The 17,927-nt window shown below is 40.9% G+C and overlaps 2 protein-coding genes across 8 annotated transcripts in view; both read right to left on the reverse strand.

Annotated features, from left to right (window-relative positions):
* The window catches only part of LOC146550430 (potassium voltage-gated channel subfamily KQT member 2-like), a 41,001-nt gene extending 26,899 nt beyond the window's left edge, over positions 1-14,102 (reverse strand). For 2 of the 6 annotated variants that reach the window (XM_085259125.1, XM_085259124.1), the window contains exon 1: positions 13,372-14,102. In XM_085259125.1, the coding sequence (XP_085115251.1) occupies positions 13,372-13,670 (299 nt within the window). In that variant the 5' untranslated portion in view covers positions 13,671-14,102. The remainder of the gene's footprint in view (positions 1-13,371) is intronic. The other 4 variants (XM_085259128.1, XM_085259126.1, XM_085259129.1 and 1 more) reach the window with 2 other exon arrangements.
* A 958-nt stretch (positions 14,103-15,060) lies between these two features.
* The window catches only part of prex1 (phosphatidylinositol-3,4,5-trisphosphate-dependent Rac exchange factor 1), a 77,166-nt gene continuing 74,299 nt past the window's right edge, over positions 15,061-17,927 (reverse strand). For both annotated transcript variants that reach the window (XM_085259576.1, XM_085259575.1), the window contains 2 exons: positions 17,208-17,275; positions 15,061-17,087 (listed from right to left, as the gene is read on the reverse strand). In XM_085259576.1, coding sequence (XP_085115702.1) covers positions 17,045-17,087; positions 17,208-17,275 — 111 coding nt within the window. In that variant the 3' untranslated portion in view covers positions 15,061-17,044. The remainder of the gene's footprint in view (positions 17,088-17,207; positions 17,276-17,927) is intronic.

Here is a 17,927-nt window from a genome sequence, read left to right on the forward strand (position 1 = left end):
TTTAATTAATGATTTAATCACTGAGCACAGCCTTGATTTTATGTTTTTAACTGAAACTTGGTTGGACCAAAGTAACAGTGGAGCTGTTCTCATCGAGACGACCCCTCCTAACTACAGTTTTATCAGTGAGGCCAGGGTGAGCAGGAGAGGAGGAGGGGTTGCTGTCTTATTTAATGAATCATTTCAATGTAAGCAGCTATCTCCTGGAAGTTTTCAGTCTTTTGAATATGTGGCTTTACAGCTGAAGGCCCCATCCAAAGTTGTGTTTCTTAATGTTTACAGGCCTCCCAAATACTGCACAGACTTTTTTAATGATCTCAGTGAACTGCTGTCTGTGATCTGTGTTGATTTCGACTGTGTAATTATTGTTGGGGATGTTAACATCCATGTGGACAACCCTCAGGACAAAGGGACTAAAGACCTGAGTAACACTCACTCAACTTTGGGCTGACTCAGCATGTCACAGAGGCCACACATAATAGAGGACACACTCTTGACCTACTGATCTCCAAGTCCTGAGCATTTTGAAGGTTACTGTGTCTGATGTGGGCCTGTCTGATCATTACTGTATTTTCTTTGAAAGTAAAATTTCAGCCCACACAAATATATCAACAGCAGTGATCACAAAACGGTGTATAACTGAATACAGTAGTGAGATCTTTAACCAGGTCTTCCCATTAACACCTGGCCTGTCCAGAGGTTCAGTCAATGAGCTCGTTTAGCTTCAATGCTAAAATGTTAAATGTAATGGACACTATTGCTCCCATTAAGGTGAAGGTTATCTCTGGAAGGAAAAAGTCTCCCTGGAGAAAAATGAAAAAAGAGAGTGTAGGAAAGCTGAGCGCAGATGGAGAAAAACAAACCTCCAGGTTCATTATGACATCTATAAAGAGAAACTTCACAATTATAATTTACAACTGAGGAGTGCAAGGAGGTCCTACTTCTCTGACATCAGTCATAATGCTCGGGTCTTATTTTCTACAGTTGACAGGCTAACAAACCCTCCTGTGTCAGTGGCAGCTGAACTTCATTCGACCATGGCCTGCAATGACTTCGCCAAATTCTTCACAGACAAGCATCAACAGCATATTCAGGATATATACTGTGTCCACTAAAAAACTGTTTAAACACCATCAAACAGTTTCACCCTATTAACAGCAAAGACCTGGAGGACATCTTAGGCCAACTGAACTCCTCCTCTTGCTGTTTAGATGTCCTGCCAACACGTTTTTTTCAAAAAGGTCTCAAAGACTTTAGAGTCAGACCTGTTACAGATCGTCAACTTTTCTTTCATGTCAGGTGTGTTTCCAGAACCACTAAAAACTGCTGTAATAAAACCTATACTGAAAAAGGACAATCTTGACAAGACACAAATGAACAACTACAGGCCGGTCTCAAATCTCCCATTTTTAAGTAAGATCATTGAAAAAGCAGTTTCTCAACAGCTCAATTACTTCTTAAAACAGAATAATTGCTACGATGCCTTCCAGTCAGGTTTTAGACAGAACCACAGCACTGAAACTGCTCTGACCAAAGTGTTTAATGACATATGTCTGAATACAGACAGTGGAAAAATGTCAGTCTTAGTTTTGCTGGATCTCAGTGCAGCATTTGATACAGTTGACCACAACATATTACTCAAATGACTAGAGAACTGGGCAGGTCTTTCAGGAACTGTACTAAACTGGTTCAAAACATACTTAGAAAACAGGAAATACTTTGTATCAATAGGTAACTTCACATCTGAGCAGACAAGTATCACATGTGGAGTTCCCCAAGGTTCCATCTTGGGACCCCCTCTGTTTAACATTTACATGCTCCCACTGGCACAGATTATAAACAACAACAAAATAAACTATCATAGCTATGCAGATGACACACAAATATATATCACAATGTTACCAGGAGACCGAGGCCCTGTACAGGCTCTTGGTAAATGCATTGAGGAAATCAATGACTGGTTGTGCCACAATTTTCTCCCACTAAACAAAAACAAAACTGAGGTAATAGTCTTTGGTGCCAAAGAAAAACGATTACAGGTCACCAGCAAACTTCAATCTATACACCTAAAAACCACAAACCAGGCGAGAAATTTGGGTGTAGTGATGGATGCAGACCTAAACTTAGAAAAACACATTAAGACAAAAACAAAATCATCTTACTATCACCTTACGAATATATCAAGGATAAAAGATCTGATGTCTCAACAGGACCTGGAAAAACTAGTCCATGCATTCATCTTTTGTAGGCTTGATTACTGTAACAGCATCTTTACAGGTCTACCTAAAAAATCAGTCAGACAACTACAGCTCATTCAGAACTCTGCTGCTCGAGTCCTCACTAAGACCAAAAAAGTGGACCACATCAGTCCAGCTCTGAGGTCTTTACACTGGCTGCCTGTCTGTCAGAGGATAGACTTTAAAGTTCTGATACTGGTCTATAAAGCTCTGAATGGTTTAGGACCAAAATACATCAGTGTCCTCCTGACCCAGTATGAACCTTCAAGATCCCTCGGGTCATCTGGATCCGGTTTTTTATCAGTTCCCAGAGTCAGAACCAGACACGGAGAAGCTGCATTCAGCTTTTATGCTCCTTATATCTGGAACAAACTCCCAGAAAGCCTCAGATCAGCTGAAACACTCAGTTTATTTAAATCCAGGTTGAAGACTCACCTGTTCTCAGCTGCATTTGAATAAAGCACCAAATCCACACTTTTAAATTTCAAAACTTATATTTTAACTACTGATTTTATCTACTGTTTTTTTAATCAATTTGAAATCATGCTTTTTATTGTTTTTGTTTTTTAATGTCTCTGTAAAGCACTTTGAATCACCTTGTTGTTGAATTGTGCTATAAATAAACTTGCCTTGCCTTGCCTTGCCTTGCCTATAAGTCGGCAGTGTTTCAGATGTGACAGTAGTAAGAGATGCCTCTCCTGATCACCCGGTAACTACTTTTTGAATATGCCTGCCCTTTAAAAAAAAGCTTCAGAGTTATTCAAAAAACGCCCAGGGCTAACAAAACACCTTTTTATAAGTCTTTCTCAAAAAAAGAGTGTTGTTGTACTATTGCGTGTTGTATGACATCTACATGTGTGAGAAATGCAGAAAAGAATAACTCAATCCTTCTTGCTTTTCATAGCCATTTGTGATCACTGGGGAGGTGATGGCATTTCCATAACTTGTCATTTTGATTTATAATTTCACCAGGTGAAAACCAACACTGCTTATGGATTATAGCACACAAAGGCAACACTTACTCATTATTCAAAACTCATTAATCCACTTGATCCCATAAATTAACTCTTCCTGGAGTCTTATGTACTTACATCTATGATATTGCCAAGCAGAACATCAACGCATACTGCCAAGAAATGATTTCAGCACACTGAGTCCAGTTAAACTGCATTTTAGATGGAACATCATTTATTATGCATTTTTTCAGTCTGATTCTTGTCTTTATATAAACTAACCTAGCCATGATAATGATATATTCCTTTAAAAATGTTATTACCAAAGTCAGCTTGCAAGCTTACAACAAAAAAGCTATGATATTACACTTATGACAGCAGTAAGAAATAACACATTAACGAGCTCCATGTTTTAACAATGATTGATATGCTGCTCAAAACTTACAGTTTACATTTGGATCACATTAGTTCCTCTAAGTATAGTCACTGAAACTAAATGTTACGGAGGAAAAGGCTACATAGATAGCTAGCTGCATTTGTAATTGGGGATCAGGTTATGCAGATTTGCTGACTTGACCTTGCCCAGCTCATTAGTACTTTCTGATGAGGACTCTTGCTGATAAAAGAAGGTAACAGGACTTGCCTCCTAAAGCAATCAAACAATTAGTCCCTACAGATACTCGATTATCTATAATTTTACCATAAGCACAGCTTCTAGACAGTCATTTCTATCTCTTCATTATATAGGACATACACACAGATCATGGTCCAAATGGGAGGCAAATTCAGATATACAGACTAAGTAAGGTCTTGTGAGGAGATTTCAAATATGACTGTATAATACTAAACAGATATTTTTTATTTAAACAGTGATTCTTATAATAATTGTGTCACATGCCATTTCTGGCATGTCAAGTGTACAGCACGTTGTGTTCAGCTGGGAGTTGTTCTGAAAGTGCTGTATAAATAAATCACTTGCTTGCTAATTTGCAGTAAATGTTTGCAGTGCAAAGAAAACAACAGTCTGACAGCTGTATGACTGTCCACAGAGTTAGAAATAGACTATATAGATTTTATTCTGCACTGATTATAAATCTGGGATATAATTGCAGCAGATAGCAAACATTTAACAGTGCTTGTAAAAACATCTGCAAATTAATTTGCTCCCCTACAGACAGCAACTTTGTGAATGAGTAAATGAATCAGGCTGTCAGTCAGCTCATCAGACTCAGAGTCGAAGTTAACTCTGGAACAGAAAACCCAACGTTTCCCTCTGGAAGGGTTAACAAACTGAGATTTGTTATCTAAACATGCTTCGTCGAGTTGGGCCAAGACTGGATTAGCTGTTTTCTTGTCTTTACCAATGACCATATAAAAGGTTTTCATGACTTAGCATAGCATCAAGACAGTCTTTATGCTAAGCTATGCTATGCTATGCAAAGTCTTAGCTTCCCAACTCTGTAAGAAAGCACAAACACTATATTGCCAAAAGTATTTGCTCGTCTGCCTTTACACACATATGAACTTAAGTGGCATCCCATTCCTAATCTATAGGGTGTAAATATGATGTCAGCCCATCCTTTGCAGCTATAGCTTCAAATGTTCTGGAACATTCTTCCAGAAGTACATTTGTGAGGTCAGACACTGAAGCTGGATGAGAAGGCCTAAATCGAAGTCTCTGCTCTAATTCATCCCAACGGTTTTCTGTCAGGGTAAGCTCAGGACTCTGTGCAGGCCAGTCAAATTCTTCTGTTCCAAACTGTTCCCACAAACCTGGGAGTACTGTGTACTGAGCCCTCTCCTGTACTCACTCTACACCTACGACTGCACAGCCACTAACAGCTCCAACATCATTGTGAAGTTTGCGGACGACACTACAGTGGTGGGTCTTATCACCAACGGTGATGAGACGGCTTACAGGGAGGAGGTCAGCGCCCTGACCCACTGGTGTCAAGACAACCATCTCACCCTCAACGTCGCAAAGACAAAGGAGTTGATAGTGGACTTCCGGAGGTGCAGAGAAGTACACACCCCCATCACCATCAACAGCGCTGCTGTGGAGAGAGTGAGCAGCTTCCGGTTCCTTGGAGTACATCTGGCTGAGGATCTTACGTGGTCAGTACACACAAACAAAACAGTGAAGAAGGCGCAGCAGCGCCTCTTCTTTCTCAGGAGACTGAAAAGATTCGGCATGAGCCCCCGCATCCTCAGGACCTTCTATCACTGTGCCATTGAGAGCATCCTCACTGGATGCATCACCACCTGGTATGGCAACAGCACCGCCTACAACTGCAAAGTTCTCCAGCGAGTAGTGCGGTGCTCTGAACGGATAATTGGAGGTGAGCTTCCCTCCCTCCAAGACATCTACAGGAAGCGCTGCCTGAGGAAAGCGGGGAGGATCATCAAGGACTCCAGTCACCCCAGCCATAAACTGTTCAGACTGCTTCCATCAGGAAGGAGGTTCTGCAGCATCCGGTCCCGTACCAGCAGACTGAGAGACAGCTTTTTCCATCAGGCCATCAGACTGCTGAACACGTCATAGACACCTCAGCTTCACTACTGGAACTTCAACATTATGCACTCCACACTGTATATAAATGCCACTTGTTTTGCACATATTCAACTCTGTATATTTTATATATTTTATAATTATTATTATTATTATTATTTTTATTTTTTTTTACTATTTAATTTGTAAAAATGTGTATACACACACACACACACACACACACACACACACACACACACACACACACACACACACGTAGGAAAATATTTAGTATACACATCCAGAAATGCATACACTATTATATATTGTACATATATTTATTAGTTTCAGGTTGGCCATTCTTGTATTTTGCTCGTTTGTGTTGTTGTGTTTGCACATCTCTGTTGCTTGTGGGGCTCGCACACAAGAATTTCACTCGCATGTGCTGTGCCAGTGTGCCTGCACATGTGATGTGACAATAAAAGTGATTTGATTTGATTTGAGTATCACATTTTCCAAAATATGTAGGTATGCTGAAACATTAAGAGTTCCTTTCACTGGAATTAAGTGGCCAAGCCCAAATCCTGAAAAACAACCCCACACCTTTTCAAACCACTTGTGTTTATGACATCCTGAGCATCACTTTTGAGTTTTTGTTTTTTATTTATGTGTCTTGATATGCTTTAAATGAATGTCCCATCAGATCCTCATTGGAAAAAAATTTAAGGCATTATTTGGTAATGCAAATTAGGTAACTATGGCAAATAAACACTGCTATATTCATTATGAGTTCAACAATGATCATTTTTTACTATTTTATGTTGTAAGTTTTTACACTTTATACTCTGTGAAGTCGTAATTAAAATTCACGTAAAGACACAAAGAACCAGAGACACGATGCCTATTTTACCATAGCTAAACATTTATGGATTTATAATTAAACTTACTAAATTTATATTTTATAAAAACTGCCAGTAGATATAGATGATATATAGTCTACGCCATAAACAAAGGTCAAAGGTCAATGTTTCAACTACAGATGACTCTCTGATACTGAATGCATCACAGCTCATAGACATGCAGTTCTTCTTTTTACATCATTTTATCTCTGGCACCTCAGCCTCCACTAAAAAGCCACAAACAGTGAAAATCACATTCCCTCTTGCATTTGACAAACAGCCACAAAACACACACATCCACTTGTTGCCAGCGAGATCCAGACGACATCAGTGGGAACGTGACTGTTGATCAATCGAGTTGAGGGGGCTGCTGTTGGAAGCAGAGAAGCCTGCATTTCCTCCTGAGCTGAAGATAAAGAAACATTGATTTGTCTCGCTCAGCACAACATTGCCTACCCAGACATACTCATCACGCTAAATTTAGACTGCGACGAACTCGTGGCGAGCAAATAAGGAGGTAAGGATTTTTCACTAAGCAAGTAGTGCATCTGAAGAGCAAGTGCCAGCACTGCAGTGAGCGCTCTGTGAACACCGTCAGGGGATGTTTGAGGGTGACGATGGCTTTCTGGGGCACTCAACGTGCAAAAACAAACACAAGTGACCCTGCAAGTGTAGCTGTCTGCTGTCATTGTCTTAATTATGAGCCGCATAGGTAGCCTTTCTGTGCATTTAGCATTCGCAGTATCCATAACTCGTTGAAAATTTGGAGAAAAAAAAAAGAGAGAGAAATCTATTTTATGTGCAAAAAGTATTTTGACAAATAATCAGAATGCCAAGCCCCCATTCTAATGTTTCCAAAAAGCTTTAGAGTGGCTTGTCAACTATATCAGCTGATCGATTGATTGATCGATATGCAATGCAACTAGCAAGTTAAAGATAATTACATAACAAAGATCTAAGCAACCTGAATTTTTCAAGTCGATCAAATTGTGCAATTTTCCTGGGGCATTCATGTTAAAGTTGCAGTAGGCAAAACCTAAAAGAAAAAAGACGGGGACAGAGGATAGCAGATTTTTTTTTTCTAAGTAAAGAATCCTTCAGTTCTCCCCTTCTGTTCTCTCAAGAGGCAAACATGGGCCTCTACCTGCTTGAAATAGCTCAGTGCTGAGTTTTCCCTTCATGGTGAGTCTGAACCCACCTCATCAAACACAAAACCCTCTGCTTAGCACATCACACCAGTGCATACCCCTTCTTATAGACTATATATAGAAAACATTTTTCTGACTTAAGCTTCTCATCTGATCTGTTCATTCATGTGTTAGATTTTCCAAAGTCTGATAATATAACCAAGATGAGAAAAAGGAGGGAAACTGAACTGAGCTGAATGAAGTTCCATCTCAGTTCTTCACTATAAGTAACTCTTTTCATATATAAGTACCGTTGTCATCCATTATACTACAGAGATATTAGCTATAGGCACTTAACAGGATTTTAGTTTATAGAAAAACACTTTGCTACAATACTCAGTTGATGTGTCTTTTAAGAAAAGTTGCTTTATGGTGTAATGTGTCATCGTAACAGATCAAGTTCTTGTAGTTTTTGTTGAACGGCAGCCACCGTGGCCAAAGGCGACACCAGCAGAATGATGACATATGCTGAAACGTAACAAGAGAGCAGCTCCCATGCTGACTCAAAACTACGCTCGGTGTCGGAGGAGTATTTATCTGAATTCTCTCAGTGTTAGAAACCATATGTTATCTGGTAATTCAGCAAGAAATAGGACAAAGAAATGGAACATCTCAGCCTGCTTTGCGATATTTAACTGGACTATGTTTTAAATAATAGTGCCAACAACAGATATAAAACTGATAGGGCCGGGGCATACATACTGCTGTTTTGCATGAGCTCTTTTTGCAACAACCTGTAAACCTTTTGTGAATGGGCCAGGCTGAGGAAGTCTGAGGATGTGGTTCCCTGTGAGAAAATGGTGGAATGCTCTCCCCTGGTTGGGGAAGAAAGGCTGCCTCCAGTGATAATGGGCAAAGAATATAGGTTATCATTGTCTTGCTTAAATAAGCAACAGATTTTATGGGAAATGGAAATTCTTACCTAAATGCTGCTGTCCAAACAGGGCCATCAGTGCAAGTCTACAGCTCTGTTCAACACAGATGACAGCTTTTGCATGCTGATAACAAACAAGATGTTCTGCCTCCTTTTAAACTGGAGGACACACTAACGTTTTTTCAGTAACGTTTTTTAAAGAAAGCCGGTCACAGACCGCAGCCTCCAGGCTGGGCACACAGCAGGAGGGAGGCAAAGAAGCCCCCCAGCCAGGCTGAGAAGACCCACAGAGCCCCAGCAGCCACGGTCGATCACAGCCCCGGTGCAGAGAGCCCCCTCCGAGGAAACACTGGAGATATGACCCAACAAGGATATATACAGGATAAAAAGATAAAATAAATAAGAATGGGATACAGTATAAATGTAAATAGAGTAAGAAGATAAAAAAATGAATAAGAATAAAATCAATACATATTAGGTAAAACCTAAATTAATAATATAAATAGAATAACAGGGGGTTATTATATACAGTGGGTTCTCTCCGGGTACTCCGGCTTCCTCCCACTGTCCAAAGACATGCACTTAGTGGGGATAGGTTAATTGGTTAATCCAAATTGCCCATAGGTGTGAATGTGCAAGTGAATGTGAGTGCAAATAGTTGTCTGTCTCTGTGTGTTGGCCCTGCGACAGACTGGCGACCTGTCCAGGGTGTACCCCGCCTCTCGCCCTATGACAGCTGGGATAGGCTCCAGCGCCCCCCGCGACCCTGAAAAGGATAAGCGGACGCGAATGGATGGAGAATAACAGGATAGAATAAATAAGCATAAAATAAATAAACGTTAGGTGAAAGCTAAATTAAAAAGGTGGGTCTTGAGCCTGTTCTTAAAAACATGTACATTCTCTGCGGCCCTGAGCTCCTCCGGCAGGCTGTTCCACAGATGAGGACCATACCACTGAAAAGCTGCCTCTCCTTGAGTATGTGTCCTGACTTTAGGGACAATCAATAGGCCAGTACCAGAGGACCTCAGGGTCCGCGAGGGTTCATATGGTGAAACCAAATGTGAGAGATAAGAAGGCCCAAGACCATTAAGACATTTAAAAACCAATAAAAGAACTTTAAAATCGATCCTGAAACACACGGGGAGCCAATGCAGCGATTCTAAAACCGGTGTAATGTGGGCCCGCCCTCTGGTCTTCATCAGCACACAAGCTGCAGAGTTTTGTAAAAGTTGTAAAGGTGAAATATTATTTTTGGGGAGACCAGAGAGCAGGGCATTACAGTAATTAATGCGACTGGTAATGAAAGCATGCATCAACATCTCCGTGTTGGCCCGAGAGAGAATAGGGCGGACTCTGGCTATATTTTTTAGATGATAAAATCCAATTTTGGTTACATGTTTAATATGTGGGATAAAACCAAGCTCAGAGTCAAAAATAACACCCAGTTTTTTCACTTGTAGTGAAGGGCATAGTGAAAATGCCTCTAATTTAGACAAGAGTTTCTCTCTCTGAGCCTCAGGACCGAGTTCTCTGCCATCCAGGATCTTATATCTAGAATACAGTTAAAAAGAGCATCCATTGGTCTGGTGTCATCAGGAGACACAGAGATATACAGCTGTGTGTCATCAGCGTAACTGTGGAAGTTCACTCCACGCCTCCTGATGACACCGCCACAAATTAAAAAGTACAGGGCCTAAAACTGACCCTTGAGGCACACCACAAGTCATTTTATGGATCTTAGAGGAGCATGTATCCATACTCACCATAAAAGTTCTGTCTGAGAGATAGGAAGTGAACCAGTTGTGTACAGCACCAGAAAGGCCCACCGTGTGTTTCAGTCTGTTTAAAAGAATAGCGTGGTCTACTGTATCAAAGGCTGCGCTTAGATCCAGTAGCACCAGGACTGAGAGCTTTTGGGAGTCCCAGTTACATCTAAGATCATTTAACCTGCATGTGTGGATATACCAACAATATTTGCCATCGCTTTCCAATAAAAAACCTGCACCCTTGCAAAGCAGTCATGATCAAGTGAGGCTGCACTGAAAAATCTTCTAAATGTGTTTAATTGAGTAAGCCTGTATTTTAAGTGTTGTTTAGAATAGTATATAGGGCACACTCAAACCAACTAGGACTCGGCCTTTTACTTTATCACAGACCCCACATCTGTTAAAAGAGACCACTCAATCACATCTCAGCAGCCTGGCAGCCAGCATCTGTCTACTGCTGTCCTTGCCTTATTGCCAGATCAGCAAAATAATGGAATACCACGCCGTGTCCTTAGGTTGTCTCTCACAATAACCAAAACAGAATTATTTTTTTGTTTTTTGTACTGATTGTCTTTTAGTCATTTTGTTGCCTTTATTCAGTCAGTTTTTGTAGTCTTTTTTTTTGTCACATTCTACTCTGGTGCACAACTGAGACATTTAGTCATCTTATAGCTGCAGAGGGTATTCAAGTATCTCACACAGCTGGTTCTATCTGCAAGAGGACACACTATAATCAGGCTCCTGCAGAAGCCAAATGGCTGAAGATAACAGAAAGCTCAGCACTGCATCTGATTGGGAATATGGCTTGGCTTTGTGGAAATTGTTACAGGCTGCAGAGAACTGGCTTTACGTTACTGTCTCAATAGCATTAAGCCTAACGAAAACACCTTTTGTAGCAGAATTTGTGCCAAGAAAGAACTGAGACAAGATGAATTTTGTACAACAGCAGAGATTTAATCCCACAGGGATCCATGACTGTAGATCACTGTGTCTCTTTCCCTTATCTAATGTTTGACCAAAAGTGATGGAGAAAGGCTGGCCTTGGTCTCAGACAGCCAGAAACATAAAGCGAGAAAGAGAGAGAGAGGACCTAAAGCAGCAAGCCCAAGAGTATTCTGGCTATATAGTACTCATGTTCCACATATTGATTATTCACGCGCATTACAACTGAGGCCACTGAACACAACACCTGACTAACATTTCCAGAGAAACCCCATCGAAAAGAAAGAAAGCTGCTAGCATACCTTGTAGTACTGCTTCATTCAAGGCAACTGTTACTTCATGCCAAATGCATTTTCCACTGCAGAAGGGATAAGGAACAGACCGAACCGGCGGTGGAAAGAGCTTACTGTCATCACATGATTGTTTTATAAATCAGCAAGGTGGAAAGATAGAGCTGGGAGATTAAATGAAGTGTGATGACTATGAATAATGCATAGAACAGACAAATGGAATAGAGGGCAGACATGTGGTGACTCTGTGTGGCTTCTTTGGCTGGTGCTTATTTGTGTCTGTTGATCGCGGTCACGTGTCCTACTCTACAACTTTCTGGAGGATTCTGATTTTAGACAACACACATGTTTACTGACCCTTTTCTAACGAGGCTGTCTGGCGTAGCTTGGCTACTAAAACACATCATGTCTGCGTGCACTAGATTCAGCCACAGAGCTCGCACTGCTTCCTAAGAGCAGCAATGAAGAGCATCTTTTAAAAAAAAAGGCATAACAAATGGAGACTCGGCTGCTGTAGTATTCGGTTAATATTTCAGAAGTACCCAGAGGGCTCTGTGTGAGTGCGTGTGGTTTCACATTAGAGCACAGTCTTACTTCTGGGCATCCAGCTGTGTCTGGGGATTCGATATGCTGTGCACAGTGAATTCCTCAATGCTGTGGCTACTTCATCTCCTAACTACTAAGCATGCAGCATCACTGAACTGGAAGGAGTCAGACGAAGCTGGAAGAGGGGTCTTCCAAACACAGGTGACACACCTTTTCATTTGAAGAATGTGTTTGTGAAGGGAACATACTGTAACCATTTCATCTCATTAGTATGTTATACATAACACACTGGAGTGGGTCCACGCAGAAAAGCATTTGACTAATGTCTGCTGTATTAAACAGGAAGTCTGCATCACGACATGGACTTCATGCGATTATGAGGCAGGGAGGCGATGAATAAATGAGAAATGTAAGATCAGAGACTGGGTATCCTGCGAGTCTACTGAATAGATTCTGACTGTTTTTTCAATCTTTCATCTTCCAGGTTGGCAGACAGAAACTGCTGCAGCACCACTTCCGCATGAAAAAATCATGTTATCCTTTGTGATTTCATGCTCACTAGAGATTACAGATCGTGAGGCCTCATATCGATGATGGCATCTCTGGGGGTCTGACATTAACTCTTTATGTTCGACCCAAACCTCACTTAACCTAACAGACAAGGGAAACAACAGCAAAGCACCATGTTACAGCTGCAAGAACTCAACAGACTGTCTGAGTTCTCCCTCAACGCTCGCACACACATGCGTGTTAGCAGAGTCCACATCACTGTGCGGAGTCAGACTGCAGCGTCTACTAGGAGCTGTCCACGGAGCACGGTGCTGAAAGCTGCCGCAACGTATGGTAACTCCAGTCAATGAAGACCAACCGTTTGTGGACGTGGGCACATGTTAAACACTAACTGCAAGCATCGTGGACATGTTAAAGTCTTCCAAAATGACACTCTGACGTAAGCATGAGTTGCAAAAGCCAACAATAAAGAGTTGGAGAAGGAGTTATGGAGGTGAAGTGACTCCTGTCGTGTGATTAAGGCTGTAGCAGTTCGGCAGCAGGACCGCATTTAACCCTTTATTGCGTCGCACGATCATTATCAGTAATGCAGAACGAGACACCCGATCTGCAAAACTCCACAGCATCTTTCCTAATCCAAGGCACGGCAACTGTGGCAGAAGCCCAAAACTGCACTTACACATAAGCGTGGTAGATGAACGCCCATCCCCGCGGTCTTTCCAGCGCATTGTAGAGAAAATTCTGTAGTTTCCGATAGCTGGCGTTTTTCTTCGACGGTCTGGGTCTTCCTGCGGAGATGCTGGACCTCGGTCTGCAGAGGATGCTGCTCCGCTTGGTGCTTTCCGAGCCCGCAATGAGCAGTGCCCCATCCCTGCTGGATTCCGGAGCTCCCGGGTCCAAACCCACAAACCCGACTTTGTGCTTCTTCTCTCCGGCTTGAGTTGGGTAAACCCCGCCGTTGAGAGATTTCTGCACCATTCTAAAGTCGAGACTCTGAGGAGGAGTTGTCAGTGCCCTTGCCGCGGGGATGCATCACCGGTGCTGAGGGGTGTGTGCTGGTGGTGAATGCAGTTGATGTCGGTCCCTCTAGAAAAACCAATTGCAATAAGCATGCGAGACTGCACCGTGTATGCTTTTACCTTAGCCCCTTCCGGCCATCTGACACACAGCAAGGAGCGAAATGCGAAATTTATTTCGTTGGTGACCAGGGATTTAAAAGCGTTCTTCAATCATCTTATTGCCAGAAATGCTCTTAATCGAATTACAATAATGAATTAAGGCCAAGTTCAAGCGCCAGCTTTCTTCCAGTGCTCTCTTTAAACAATCCTAGGGTTTAAACTAACTTGGGAGGGTGGGGAAGTCCATTACTATATGTCCGAAAGAATCGTGTTAGTTTTAAGAATCCGGCGTAAGATAACCTGCCATCTTCACCACTTAACTCCAACACGGGAGGAACTGCAGGAAAGGGTTTAACTGGATTATGCACTCTCATGTAATATTCATGCGTGAAGCTTTTTCACTCGGGATAATGGACACCGAAAACTATGTCAAGCTATGCCTCGAGGTTTGTGTTCCCTCGACAGGAATACACATGCAGCCTGAGACGGTATCAACAACAGCCAAGACAGCAGACAAAGAAATGGAGCATCCCAGCCTGCTTTGCGCACACTCCAGCGTGAAACAATATAGACCAGTTTGCATCCACCTGAAAGTGAATGACGCGCACACAGTGATGAGAGTAGCAGAACGGCAACAGTTTCAAAATAATGCAAAGCCTATATACAATTTAAAAAGGTGCACAATATTGAAAACAACAATTTTTAACGGAATTGATGCAAAGAACCTCTCCCTATAGTTAATTCTCAACCGCTCTGCTTTTCTGAGATACTCAGTTGTACTCGTTTATGTTACTGGGCTGTTGTAGTTGTGCTTTTTAGCATTAAACGGCCTTGCCAGTCTTTTGTTACCATGTCAGAACTTTTTCCAGCTCAAGCATTTCTTATTTTGTCGCTGTTGTTTTCAGTTAACTATAAGAGTTAAATGATTAGCAGATTACTGGATCTTTTGTTTTAATTCAAATGACACCAGATTATATGCACTATGACATCAAGCACAAATATGAGAATGAGTAAGATGAAAAAAGAAACCATCACAATGGTATTACTTAGTCACAGCCTGCTGTCATGGTGTGAAAGCATAAAGATGTAATCATCTTTTTGACTCATGCAAACTTACACGGAGCACATACATAGGGTCCACTGTAAAGAAGAAAGGGTTAAAGAAACAAACAAACATCAAAATGAAAATAAAATATCCCGAAGGACATCCCAGCCGCCACTGGATCAGCCAACAATACTGCTGCGCTGAAAAGTTTGTCGTACTGAGAACATTTTATTCACTAGCTTGTTAAGATTCCATTTACAATGATAATTTTTAGAAAGTTTCAACAACAACAACAAAAATCCTTTTTACAGTTATTTGCAAGCAACAAAAAATTGCAGGTAAAGTATATACAATTTGAAACATTAGAATAATGTAAGTACATGTGTAATCAGTGACATGTATGTCCTGCTACACCGATATGCTGCAATCATTAGCTAATTTGAACCGGTAGCACAGTTAAGACCAGGTTATGATAACTAACGCTGCACTGGGAGTTTTATCATATTTACAGTGCTCGGGTTAAGAGCAACGTTTGAGAAAGAAAACTAAAACAATGCAAATAGCCATGGGTTTTATATGCCAACTGATGGATGTCAATTTGTGTTGGTAATGCTACTGCCAAGGGATGTGTAGGGACTATTCCAACATGAACCAAATAAAAAAATAAAAAGATCACATGACCTGCTGTAATGTCAAGTGAGGTCCTTGAAATCCATGTCAAACCTTTTTTAACAGTCAGAAACAAGTTGTCAGTGAGGTTACAGTTAAAAAAGAGAATCAGGTTCTCTTTAAATGCACAGTTAAACATACAAAAAGGTTTTATATACTATATTATTTCCATAAAATATCATCCAGTTTAATTTACACGACCTCACTCCCCCTCCCTCTGACACTGCTACAGCTTGTATGTACAAAATAATAATAATAAAATGGTCAGTAAACTAATGTTACTGGGTTTTTTCAGTCATCAAACAGTCCCTTTGTTCACATCACCAGCAAACTGCATACAGTACTTTTTTTCTAACACTGAATGGACCAATTTTTGTGCTTCTTTTAATACCTAAAGTTAACACAATCGTTTCGAGACAACATAAAAGCCAATTGAAAAAAACAAAAAATCAAAAGGTGTCTTAGTTAAGTGAAGGTTATCCTTCAACTAGAAGACTTGAATTAATATATTAATAATTTAACAGTATCCTGATAACTTGGCTGCTTGTTGAGAAACAACCTTGTATAGTTTCTTCCTTTGTCCTGATTCTGATTAGCTAGCTTCAGTACATCCATCCCTTGCACTCCCTGAAGATTAATGTAACACATAAATAAAATGAAATACACCAGAGCAGTTACATCCAAAAGACGGCATGCCATTGGTCCTTTAAATACTGTTCAATACGTAGGCTGGAATGCTTTTAGATTCTTTTAATACCCGATATAGTATAAGTAGGCGATAAAACGCTCCTTCTTGGACACAATAAATAACTATTCTTCATATAGTGCAGTAATACAGTACTCACACTAAACCTACAGTAATTGCACAGTAACCACATGCAGCAATCCCACCCCACCCCCATGCCATCTTCATCTGCCCCTCAATCCCTACTTCCATTTCTCTGTCTAATCTTTAACTTTCTGCATCTTATATGAATTACAGGGCATTCAAGTATTCTACTTCACTCGGGGTCCACACATTGAGCCCTGGGGAACGCCAGCCTGAACAGAGAAACACGCAACTCTCTGGATTTTGCAGTCCAAGGCAAAATGAAATGTCTGCATTTAGGATGACAGTCAGCTACAGGTAGTTTGGTTAATCCAGTTAATAATACAAGCTCAACTGTGAGAATAACCACTGTGGACATTGTCTTTATGGGGCCTCGTCATTTTTCGTATTGTTGTGAATATTTTGAACCGGTTGTTAAGTCGACATGGTTTGGAAAGAGAGCCAACAGAATAATGCTTCTATATGGTTAGCTCCAGTAAAATAATACATAACTAGTCCTGAGACTCAGGTTGCATCAGTCTCACTGTAGGTGCTCTGAAGACTCTAGTGGTATCCACGCCGGAATGATCCCTGTGTAAGCGGGGCAATGGGGAGAGGCAAAGGTTTTCCACTGCCAGTGTCTCTATGCTCCTGTCATCATCAGTTCCTCATTCACCCTCTCTGTGATGACTTTGCTGAAGTGACAGTATCCTTAGAGGTCTCCATCTGAGGGTGGCAAACATAGCTTGAAGAGCCTGTTTTAAAAAAAAAGAAGCAAAACTTCAAATGAGGGGAATCCACCCAGATTACATATAAACAGTGCAATTATCTGAAAGGCATGGCTTAAGGTGCCTAGAAATGGTTTCATTCAGTACCTTGGAGCTGATGGAGGCATCTGGTCCATTACCTTGAGATTTTTAGCAGACAGCTCAACTCTTGCCCCCTTATAAGAGAGAAAATATATAAGCTAAAAGCTCAACATAACAGACAGCTTGACTGCCATTAACAGATTAAACACAGAAAGCTCTCCGTGTGCTCGTATTTTATGACAGAGGCATGGAAAGAAACAAACGAAATGCAATATGAAAAATTAATAACAGTAAAATATGAAAAACAGAAGTGCTAATTGCTGACAAATAATGAAAAGTTGGGTTTAGAACTGCTCATTACTGTTCTATAATATACTACAACATGCTCTTAAATGTCCAGCAAAGGGAGCTACATAGGATTTCTGATCCAGTGTGTTCACGCATCAACTCAATTAAGTTGAACTTTGCTGTCTATTTAAATAAGTCCTAAAAGATTGCATTTCAAACTAACAAAATAATCTATACATATTTCTTGTTTGGTTGTTTGTATAATTAGATTGATGACCATTAAAAGTTCCTTTCACTGGAAAAATATTGAAAACAATTTTTAAATGCCAGTAAATGCAATTAATGCGGTGCCATGCATCTGCAATGTGTGCAGAATGTTGTTCAATATAAGACCTTGCCTGAATGTCAGCAGAGATTTTTCTATGATGCGCATGTTTGTTTCAGCTTTAATAGCGCCTTTACACATGACACGTCCACTTATCATCATGGCGGCAGGCC

The sequence above is a fragment of the Mchenga conophoros genome, linkage group LG20 (assembly GCF_057382185.1).
Source record: "Mchenga conophoros isolate Kocher_MC1m ecotype Shallow Benthic linkage group LG20, M_conophoros_male_GT1.1, whole genome shotgun sequence".
Classification (NCBI taxonomy): domain Eukaryota; kingdom Metazoa; phylum Chordata; class Actinopteri; order Cichliformes; family Cichlidae; genus Mchenga; species Mchenga conophoros.